General features: G+C 37.3%; 1 protein-coding gene across 8 annotated transcripts in view; it reads right to left on the bottom strand.

The window, feature by feature from the left end:
• The window catches only part of caskin1 (CASK interacting protein 1), a 113,598-nt gene extending 106,233 nt beyond the window's left edge, over positions 1 to 7,365 (bottom strand). For 4 of the 8 annotated variants that reach the window (XM_084434386.1, XM_084434387.1, XM_084434390.1 and 1 more), the window contains exon 1: positions 6,669 to 7,364. In XM_084434386.1, the coding sequence (XP_084290512.1) occupies positions 6,669 to 6,762 (94 nt within the window). In that variant the 5' untranslated portion in view covers positions 6,763 to 7,364. Of the gene's footprint in view, positions 1 to 6,668 lie in introns of all 8 variants that reach the window. The other 4 variants (XM_084434389.1, XM_084434391.1, XM_084434392.1 and 1 more) reach the window with 2 other exon arrangements.
• Between the last annotated feature and the right edge of the window lie 5,152 nt (positions 7,366 to 12,517).

Genomic DNA, 12,517 nt, shown 5'->3' with positions numbered 1-12,517 from the left:
GGACTGTGTGCTTTGTCATTTCTTATATGCTGCAGTGTTACAGAACATCGCCTGAAAACTAACAATATAGCAGAATGTTGATAACCGAAACTGAATTTTAAGGCTGTTTTTTAATATAAATAAAGTGAAATAAACATAACTTTTAATGTATTACAGCACACATTCATATGAATACTTTGAAATGGTGTATTTAATCTGTATTCTATATGATTAATGGTTACTTTTTATTTAAAGAACCCTTTTTTTTCTCCAATTCAATCAATTTCTAATGTTATTAAGTGAGTACCTCCTTCTTTCTTACATATTCTGAAATATATTCCATGCCATCACCACAGATTTTCACATTTTTACTAAACCTTTGGAAAGTGCACACACTTTTTTACATTATTATTAGTATGAGTTTCTAACAACAGTCACTGCAAGAGTCATTAATCATAATCCTCACTGCAAATAAACAGATTTAATGAGTGACTCACTAAGAGTGACTCAGTAAGCCCAATGTTACTGAAAATAAAGAATCTTGAGAGATATTGAGGATCTTCACATCCAGATGTTGGATTGGGGTGAGCTGACCGACAGGCAGCTGTGTGGAGAATTGCGGCTGTCGGCTGAGAAATAGTGCAGATGTCTCTGTCTGGAGGCCATATTTGCCGGGCTACAGCAGACAAATGGATCACATATCTAGCAAACCTGAATCCATCTGATCCTTACAGACTCAGGCATGATTAAAGTTCCCATCTGGAGTGTGAATGAGGAGATCTGGATGGATATGTGCTCACAGGGTCAGCAGCCATTACAATTGGGAAGGACATTTGCACAATATGGTATCAAATCCTGTATCGAATGATATAGATGCACATATGTTTTATTCAGCAAGGATGCATTAAACTTAGTAAAGACTTAACATTGTTCTATTTCAAATAAATGCTGTTGTCTTTTCATCAATGAGTCCATAAAAGCATCAGTTTCCCCAAAAATATTATGCAACACAACTTTTTTCAACATGTATGACAATAAGAAATGCTTCTTTAAGCATCAAATCATCATATTAGAATGATTCTGAAGGATCATGTGACAGTGAAGACTGCAGTAATGATGCTGAAAATTCAGCTTTGACATCACGGGAATAAATTACATTAATATAATAGTTAATGCACAAAATAACAATGAACAATACTATCAAAGCATTTACTGAATTAATCTTGTTTAATGTTAATTTCTACATATACAATTCTAATCCATTAGTATTTCAAGTATTATCAATGAATTAACAATGTATAATAGTATGTTAACATTAATGTAGATTAATAAATGCAGATAAAAAAAGTTGTACATTGTTTGTTTATGATACCTAATGAATTAACGGTAACACTTTTGTTTAGGGTCCAATTCTCACTATTTTCTAACTATTAACTACGTTTTTTTCCTCAATAAACTCCTAATTTCTGCTTACTAATAGTTAGTAAGGTAGTTGTTAAGTTGTATATAGTTGTAAGGTATTGGGTTGGATTATGGGATGTTGAATATGGTCATGCAGAATAAGGCATTAATATGTGCTTTATAAGTATAAACAGCCAATATCCTAGTAATATGCATGCTAACAAGCAACTAGTTAAATGCGACAATTGGACCCTAACTAAAGTGTTACCGTATTAACTAATGTTAACAAATTGAGCACTGAAACATTTTACATAGTCTAAAATAGACTAATACAACTAAAAAATGTAGTCTACTAAAAAAAAACGTTTTAATTTCAAAAACATATTTTGAATATCACATCAAGTGACTTTTTAATTACATAAGATAATAACAGAATAAGAAACTTTATCATAAATTGACAGCTCTAACAGTTTTTGTCCTGTCATCGATGTTATTGGGGGGGGGTTCTGCTTTGACTCAATAGCAACTAAATAAATGTCTATTCCTCAGCTAAATATATATAGTATCAAAGAAAATGACCCATTTCTTAGACAAAGGTGTTTTATATCTTAAAAGCTTAATATTCAGCATTATGCATGGGCTTCATAATACAGGGTGAATACAAGCAAATTTGGACATCTTTATGATAATGTGTAATTGCTGTTACTTTAATGATGCCAAATGGTTTAGTTTCTGAAAAATGCCACAGCACTATACTATAGCATATACAGAGGAAACAAATTATTTAAAAAAAAAAGTATGTTTTCAAATAAATACAACACTTTCACACTTAACCATTTGTTCCACTATTTCTGTTCACTGTGTTATTTTAATTATTTGTGTGAAAAGAGAAAACATCCTGGAAGACGACCGCAAATGTGTAATTCGATGTTCAGCTCTTTAGAGAGATTTGTGAGTACTTACTGAACTATATTATATACATTTGACCACCCAATAAGATATCCAACCTTGGACATTTAATAAAGCATGCCATGTCAAGCATCTACATTTAATTTACACCTGTCCTGGATAGTCACACATATGATGTCTCCATGGAGACCCGCTGCAGACTATGAGCTTATATACAGTGAAAAAAAATCCTCCAACCAATCTCAACAGTATTAGTACTTCGGTGAGCTCACTGTCATCCATCAATATAGCACTACACTACTACACCCCTACTTTCATTTTCTCACCAGATTCATTTCACTCCAAAACATCAGAATCAAGCCGGCAGAGGAAAGCAGAGTGAGCGAGGCCTACAACGATCTGAGTTTTTTTCCCTTTGGGACCCCATATGCTTCGACTGCTAAAATAGCTTGTCTCTAATTGCTGCTGGGATATGTGAACAGGTTGTAGAGGTGGAGAATAGATAACCCATCCCGTCATGTCTTCATCATCAGTATGTTGAGTCACGCTCTGCAATGTTCCACTCACTTCATGCTAATGAATCTAATCAGCAATTTACTGCAATGAGATATACTGTATTCCAGATGTTCTTTCTGTAGGGTTCTGCATTGAATGCTTGTGGAAAAGGTGGAGAATGTGCTGAATATGTGGAAAAATGCTGCGCAGAAATCGTCTGGAAACACTCTTTCCAATTCACTCTCCCTCTGGGCTCATATACACAGTAACACCTCAGAATTCAGACCTCAGTACTTCGGATAAATGAACAGAAAAGGAGCTTCACCCCCATTGAGAAACAAACGCTTCTTGCGTGAGACATCTGCACTAGAGTCGTGCTCACCACTAAAATCCCCCAAAGGTGGCCAACGGTCCAGTGAGATGTGAACGTTTCGCTATGTCAGAGTAACTGATGTCTTTCCGCTGTTTTATTTCTGCTTCTCTTGCTTTCCCTCCCAGCACTCTTTCCTCCTTTCTTTCTCTCTCTTCTGCGACTCACTCAAAGCCATCTGCACTGTAATTCAATCATCACACTAAGCAGTGAAAGTAATGATTATTTGGATTAGCTACAGGGCTCCAAGCCACTGTCTTAATATTGACTGGCAGTGAGTGCAAATATGAGTTCGGCCAGCAGCTTTGTTTCACTTTTTGAGGGATGTTTTATGATGTTGTCTGAACTCACCTCATAATATTGCCAATAATTTACAATATACGTGATGCAAGCTATTTTTAGATAGACAGATAGATAGACAGATAGATAGATAGATAGATAGATAGATAGATAGATAGATAGATAGATAGATAGATAGATAGATAGATAGATAGATAGATAGATAGATACATTATATGTCCCCTATTTTCGCCCCTCTTTCCGAAATATGAAATGTGCTGTGATTGGTTAGCTGGCCCAGTGTGTTGTGATTGGCACCACTTAGTGTGTGTTGGGGAAAGGTGTAAATATGAAGGATGGCGTCAATTTCAAACCAATTCAAGCCTGATTCAGAATTCAGAATGTTAACAAACAAGAGGATCGTTTACAAGGACTTTACAAGAACAGATTTCACAGGAAATTTTCAGAGTGGTGTGTTTTTTCCCCCGTAATTTTCTTATACATTTTAGGTACGATGTTATACACCATTTAATTATGATATTTGTCTGAAAACTATGGTAATACAAACAGTAATCGATCACAAAACCATGGTTAATTTTCCTAAGGGGCGGTGAACAGTCTTACAAAAGCAAGAGCTTACAAATGCTACCGTAAACACTACATCAGTACTGTAATGTTAGTTAGCAGGCTAGCGGAGGCAAACGCTTTGCCCTTTGTTTACATCACAGCAACTATTAAACTTATAATAGGAACTGTTAATAGAAACGCAACTACAAATAATAAGACGTACTTACAAGTTGTGATCCACAAACAACAGATTGTCCCGACAAATTGGGAACTGCTCCATTTCAGGAGAAGCTTTTGTGCGTATAGCCTGCATTGTACTCTGTCTGTCTACTGTTCTCCGTGAAATGTGCAGCACATAGATAAATGTTGGGGTATCATTTTTAGCAACAGTGCTTAAAATCAATTAGGAAGCCTTAGGAAGGTCAAACAAATGAGTTTTGGAAAAGGGGTGGAAAAAACAGCGTCTCTTTGACATAGCAGCAGCTCAGCCAGGCCTCGCACCATTTTTTTGTGAATTCCGTGGGTGGGGATTATTTAAATGAGTAGCATTGTGACTTCACAAAGCCCAGGAAAAAAGCGTTTAAATATATCTATATATTATTTATATATAAAAATATCTCCCTTCGGAGTGGACTTTGAGCTTTGTAACCTTGCAGATGTTTTTTATGCTCAAATAGCAACATTACACACCAACTAATGTTGAAAAAGTTCAAAAGCATAATAGGACCCCTTTAAAATTAAATTAAATGCTGTAACAATGTAAAAGTAAATCTAGGCAACTAGTAATAGCCAGAAATAAACTCTACATTCATATTAAAAATGTTTACAAATGTATAAGGGAACTTGCATGTGTCAAACACACAACAATTCAATGTTGGCATCATGACACCAGGCACTTGATTGTTCAAAGCTACAGTCCTTAAACTAATAAGCTATGATTTTATAATAATAGGATTTTCGTACAAAACAAATGCAGGTGCTGCATTTCAGTCAATTGACCAAAACTTTGTTACAGAGCACAGAGAGCATCCAGCCCAACCAATCACTGTCAAGCAGGAGACTGCAGTTGCTCTGACTGGAACTAATTGGCTTCTGGGTAGCTTTGTGTTTCCAATACAGAGGTGGAGCTTTACATAAAAGCTAACCAACAACACTTTCACAGAGGCATATGACTCGCTGTTTGAAGAAGCAGACTCATTGTTTGAGTGACAAAAAACTATGTTACATGAACATGTGAACTCAACACAGATTTTCATAAACACAATTTGAGTCTTCCTAAGTGAAATGACTTACAATAATCAACCATGACCTGAAATAACCAACTAAAAGACATAATACTCCAAGAGTATGCTTTTCCCACAGAGCAACATCATACATATTCAATGTCAAAAAGCTGTCATCGTTAACAGCATACATCTACGTGTTGCTCTGATGGCAAGAAGCCAAGTGATGAAGCTCGCTGGCAGCTCATTCCTCTCTCTCCTATTGTGAAAGTGCAGTGATGTGGATGCACCTCATGCTCGTTCACCCCATCATTACAGGGGGCAGTGTTTAGCAGAGCAGGAGTGTGCTGCTGCCACACTGGAGAACAGGCAGACGAGTGCCGAGACACAGCCTGGGTGCTCAGCGTCATGACGGCTGTGGCTCTCTGCCTTGAGCCCCAAGGGTTATTATAATCCAAACATGCTCTGCGCAGACAGGCACGTAAGACAAAGAAATCTCAGTCGAGCTGTTGTGTGAGATGCTGTTGGTAATGTCACAGATGTGGTGGAGGAGATAGAAAGCAGACCAGCACAGTGCATCCTGATGTGCAGCCACCTCAGTTTGTGGTATTCGAGGCAGAACATCGATGAGAAGCTCAGTCCAGCTTTTAAGATGATAGTGTGAACCTGCCAAGCAAATCTAGTTCTCAATGGGAGAGTGTTTTTCTCACCATATGAAATGCATCCACCCCCCCCCCCCCCCCCACCCCCCCCCCCTTCTAAAAATAAATCATGTTTACCACCCAGCTTTGTCTAGAAGTTGTTGCCTGTTGAAACACATTTTACTCCTAAAAATGTTCATATAGGCTAACTCTTTTTTAATGCACGCACAAACAGCATTCCACCTCTGAAACGCCCCTTTACGAAGGGGAAAGCATCAGAATCACATTGCAAATCAAGTGAATATATTGGCCTTTCAAAAACATTTATCACTAATTAAAATAAAAATAAAATGTGATGTGATGCTCATCAGGATCAGCTCCATAATCATATGAAAGTCTGGAACATTCAACATGGGACCCCTCTATCGAACATTCAACATGGGACCCCTCTATCGTTCTGAAAAAGACCAGCTCAGCCCAGTAATGAATTGCCATGCTGGTTTATGCTGGTCTAGTTGGTGGACCAACAAAACCAAGATGTTCACCAAGCTGATTGACCTTGTTGATAATGCTAGTTAGGAAGCTTGTTGAGAGAATCAGCACCCAAAACACAACATATTCTGGTATTTTCAACAGCTTGAGTGAAATCCTAAACATACAGCCATAATTAAAAGGTAGGGCAAGTGTTCTCCTTCTCATCAGAAAGTACACCCAACAACTTACGATCTCTCTTGCCTACCAGCCATGACAACATGGTAAGCAATAACGCAAACGCTTTTTTAAAAAAAATCAAGCAAGACCTACTTGCTTTCCCGGGTTTGGGCCTCTGCAGGAGCTTCTGCACCGTCATCAGGTCCTCAGTCTTCACCGCTTGAAGTAATTCATGATCTTTCCCCATCGTTACTTATTTTACATCCAAAGCATCCTCTGAATGTGTGGTGTTGCCCGGAGATTTCCTCTGCGGATCCTCCCTCTTGCGATGGACCTGCAGGGCGCGATGATGATGATGATGATGATGGTGATGATGATGCACACTGGCGGAAGGATGCTCGAATACTATAGAGCTGGTGCAGCTGGCTCCTATGAATCACAGATGTTCTTATTCTGATATCAAGAAGACAAGCAACACGGCGACGGACTTGCGATTAACGCATCGGTGATGGATTGGATCTTCAGTCTGCGTTGTGATGGCCACAACTGAACAGTTTGTTCTAGAAGACCATCATCAGATAAATCAGCTTCAATCACGTTTTGGTAGCTTGAGCCGAGTTGATGCGATGCTTTAAAATACAGCAAAATCAATGTTCCTTTAAATTCCCACGAGCATTTTTTTCCTGGGATCCGTGAGGCTGTTGAGAAGACGCGTCAGTCGGCGGTGCCATCGCTCCGTAGTAGTCGACCCGTTATTTTCTATGCTGCGATGGAAATACACAAGGAGCGTGCAATGTGCATTTCCCCAGCCGTGGATTGGGCTGACATTGCTGTGGTAAATGGCTCCGCTTCATCCAGAGGGCGGTCCCAAAGTGTAGGAACACCCCCCTATTCCAGTGTTGACAGCCACATGCTACGAGTCTACATTCGTGCACTGCTGTATCATAAAGACATGCTGTTGAAAACACCATTACCCTGTAGCTGGCACTGGGAACTTTGTTATGATCTTGTTTTTGTAACCTACCTTTTGGCCAACTGCCAAAGGTGGATTACAGCTGGACATCTCACCTGTGCACTGGAAACAAATTTATCCTTTAAAACGAAAAAATGTTATGCTACTAGTAATTATTTGTAATTAGTAAATAATCCAGTCAGTAGAATTGAATTAGTCCCTAATACTTCCTTTGCTTCTAGTAGTGCCTATGTCAATAGTGGCAAGTTCCATTTTCCAAATATTGCTAAATTGTCATTAGTAACAATTATTAACAAAACCATTGATGATTCATTACCAAAAATAAAGCAAATAACAAGTGACATGAGAAACATTAACAATAGTTTATCAGGTATATGCAAAACTAAAAATTATTATTAGCAGGTAATGAAATCTATTAGTGATGATACTGCATGGTCTATATTGGATTATATATCTAATGAGTAAATACCAGAATCTAAGTAGTGAAATATATTAATCACGATTAGAAAATATTTAAAAAATAGTCTATTGAATTACTTATTCATTAATTATAAAAAAATATATACTAGGTAGTTTAAAGGAATTCGTTGTCATTTATCTGGATGCTGTAAGGATGATTTCCATTAAGATTGAGTATTTTTGAACTGCGTTGTCTTGTAGGATGCTATGATTCATGCAATTTTCCAGATTTGTTTTCTTACAAGTTAAAAGAATACATAGGACATAAAATAACACTTGCAGTTTTGTTTTTCTTACCTCTCAGACCCAACAATGCTGTCAGTTCTTCAGTTTGAAGTAGCCTGAAGATTACAAAGTAGGATACAAAAAGAGTTTGGCTGCATGAAGCCTACAAAACAAAACTGTTCCCTGAATGCCTGGTCAGAGTTATTGTCTTAACTACATGGGGTTTCTTTCAGAGTCTTATATCCAAGTCACAATGACCCTCTTTCAGAGCAGGATCCAGATCCATGACTGTCTGTCATGTTCTATTCACAGCTACTTAACACTTGATTTACCACCTCAGAAAAGAAAACTGTAATATTATGCCTATAAGTTTTTTTTTTTTTTTTTTTTTTTTTTGGAAATTAGGAAACTGCACTTTCAAAGTTACTGATCTTGTCACCCAAAGTCTTTGAATGGATATTTCACCCAGATAGTTCTATCATCACTTTCTCACTCTCATGTTGTTCCAAACCTATGATTTTTTTTGGTTTGTTTTTGTCCATACAATGGAAGTCAATAGTTACCAAAACTGTTTGGTTTCCAACATTCTTCAAAAAGGTGGAAATCAAATTGGCTACAAAATCTTCAAAATGTTGGAAACCAAAATCAATGTGTTTTAAAGAAGAAAGTCATAAAGGTTTTTAACGACATGAGGGTGACATGGGGCTCAAACGTCTGAACAAGTCCATATAATGTTTCATCTTCATATAGGCTATCTCTGAAAATTCTTTGTAGCTCTAATTTGTATACCAATGATTATTTTTTATAATAATTACTATTATTATTATCATCCCAGAATGTTCTGCATCTGCTGCACTGGTTTAGAAGTAGCCTAAAAATTAGCAAAAGCAAGAGATTTAAAAACTACCCAGATATTTGAATATTTTAAACGATTTTAAACATATGATATGAAAAGCCATTTTGCTCCAATTGTGTTTTAACTCTCTAATATGGTTTCACCAATTTGCCCTCATCATCACCATCATCAAACATACCTGCACATCCTCCATCCAGACATTACAGACCCTGTCCTGTTCACTGTACTGTGATCCAGCGCCACCCAGTGTTACATCATAGAAAACCAATTCTAAAATGCCCTATAACATCTTGCAGACCTCTAGTGTTCACTACGCACATTAAATTTCAGCTGTCAGTTTTTTGCAGATAGAATGCAGTGAATGGGTGGAGACAGGCCTCTTGTGGCTACCACCCTATATAAAGACCATGTATTGAACTCCATTAAAACGTGCATCTCATAAAATATGAAAATATTCAATATGAATATTTGAAAATATCATATTCCATGTGGTTTCACACACTCTACTGACAGTTCTGATAGCTTTTAGCAGTCATAAATATTTTTGAAATAAGACACTGAGCACTTCATTGCAACACTCATAAAACCGATGTGTTGGAAACAAAACAAATTGTGCTATTTCATGTCTATACAAGGATAAAACATTTTGTGTTAACTCAACCAGTGTAAACCATCTTAACACAAAGTGTGTTTAGATCTTTTACACACTAATGTGTTATATTTGTATTTTTGTCAGAAATGTGCCATCTTTGAGACAATTTGACAAAACCATGCAATGCAAAAAACAAACTCGCTTTATTAAAACTTCAGTGACATTGATTAAAAACAGTTAACATGCACTCAAATTCGCATACAGTTCTTTTACATTCATCTCGTTTACATTTATACTTCGAGTGCATACAAGCGAGGGTGAGTTTCTTGCATATCTCCATCATCGACAACAAGTGTTTGAAGCATCTTCCATTTACAGCTGCAAGAAGAATGCAAATAAAAATACCTATTTTATACATAGACTATACCTAATAACATTATAGAAAGCATTTTTTTAACAAATAACCAACACAAAATTACAGTACACAAAATGTGTTAAAATAGCCATAACACAATAATATTACTAAAGGGTTAGTTCACCAAAAAAAATTGTCCCATTATTTACTGACCCTTAAGCTATCCTATAAATGACTTTCTTCTTGCAACCAAACACAATCGGAATTATATAAAAAAATATCCTGGCTCTTCTCAGCTTTATAATGGGAGTGAATGGTACCTTAGATTTTGAAGCCCAATAAAGCTCATCCATCCATCATAAAATAATCCATATCTGGCTCCAGGGGGTTAATAAAGGCCTTCTGAAGCGAAGCGGTGTGTTTTTGTAAGAAAAATACCCATATTTATAACTTTATAAACTATAATCACTGGCTTCCGGTAACAACCGTACGCGAGTCGAGTTCCGGTGAGAGTGTATAATACAGTAAGATAAGTGAATAAGATAACTGTTGCAAGAGGCTAGAGGCAAATGGTTTAGAATTAGATAGAGGAAAACTGCTTTAGGAGAAATATGCCAGCATCAAGCACTTTTAGACATGATGCAGGCTATAGGTGAATTACATATCACCCAGGAGAGACATTTTACTCTGAAAAATAAACATGATGTTCATGTTACATCAGAACTGCTGAAAGGGTACGGGTATTTGGCTTGCTGTACGCAAAGGAGGGACTCAAGAATGAGGCTCAACCATAGACTGTAAAAAATACAGGCTCAACTCAAGCTCCAATTGTGCCATGATACTATTAATGGCTGAAGACAGCTACTGTATATAAGGCAGAATCTCTTAAAGGAGTGAGGATGGAGGTGGTGACTAGGACAGATGCCAGAAAAACCATCACCAGAGACAGGCAGGCAGCAACGAGTTTGATTGGCAGATTAGATAAGTGGCTCCTCCTGAACCTTAATAATTAGCATAATGAATGTTGGAACAGGATGAAATATTCTTAATGACATCAATCCGCAATCTGACTTGTAATGCAGCATGGAATCATAATCACACCATGTTGGTTCATTTGGCCAGAGGAGAACTGGTCTCTTGGTTTCTCCCGAGGTTATTTTCCACTCTGGCACCGATGGAGTTTGGGTTCCTTGCCTCCGTCACATTTGGCTTGCTTAGTTGGGGACACTTAAAGGTACGATATGTAATTTTTTTAGCCGCTAGGGGTCGCTAACATCTTACAATAACAAAGGCGTAGGTTGATGACGCATAAGCGGAATTATGGAACTTGTCGTCATGCTGATGGATCTAATAATGTTTATGGATGAGTGAATACACTGATGTTTTTAACATGACTGTGTTATGAAGCAGGTTGCGATTGCTAATGAGAGACAGATATCAGCGACACACGCGAGTCCCGCGGATATAAAGGAATGAGGACATTTCATTCTACTGAACTACCCGCAAGTGCAGAATTACTACTCACACAGTAGTAATATCGTAATAACTCAGTAGTAATATAGTAATAACTCACACAGTAGTTTATTAGACGAAGCGCTGTTTCAATTGGTCTACACTATCACACTAAAGTGCATTTGAGTGTGTTGAAAATTATAATGTTATTCTATGTGTTAGTTTGTTGGCTATATTAGACTAGCAGTACGCTAGATCAACATTACAATAACATACTGATCATATTCTAACATTTCATCATGTTGAGCTATATAACATTGTATATAACATATAACATTGATTAGTTTTATGTACATTTGCTCACCTGTCTAATAAAGTATGCAGGAGTATGCACGACTGCATATGCACGAGTATGCACGAGTATGCACGTATGCACGACTTGACACACGACTCTGTCAAGTCGAAGTTAGTCACGGACGTGTAGCTCTCGGCATCTTGAAAACGCCACGCTGATATTGATGCTCGTTTTAGTTCTCCTTTTGTCTCAAATTCTGCTTGCCATGGTCCATAATATTTGGATGAAATAACAACAGCGTGAGCGTGCCGCTAGTTGCAGTTGTCCACGTCTGTCGCCATGGTTGCTATGGCAGTACGAGCAGAAACCAGGGATAACAAGGATATTACGTCACTGACAGGCGACAATGACCAGGGATGAGCCATTATTTAAAACTGGAATTTCTCGGAAATTAAAAATCTTTGGGAACTTTTGGGACATTGTAAGTACACAACTGCAGGAAATATATCACACTGTGCAAATGTTTTTGGGATATTTTATTACAAAAATCGTACATATTATAGCTTATTCAGCAATATTATAATAGCCTACATTTGACTGCACTGACACTATTGGATGAGAACTGAACTGAACTCATGTAATAATTGATGAGTTTTACACTGAACTGAACCGAATTAACACTGTACGGACTTCAGCTGAACAATGACACTATTGTCTTTTTAGAGCTGCTTTACAGCAGAATTGAATTATGTTTGCATCAGTGATCATTATTTTCCTGCTTATCACTGTAAAGCT

The sequence above is a fragment of the Rutilus rutilus genome (assembly GCF_951802725.1).
Source record: "Rutilus rutilus genome assembly, chromosome: 1".
In the NCBI taxonomy this organism is placed as follows: domain Eukaryota; kingdom Metazoa; phylum Chordata; class Actinopteri; order Cypriniformes; family Leuciscidae; genus Rutilus; species Rutilus rutilus.
This window is presented reverse-complemented; position numbering and strand designations above follow the sequence as displayed.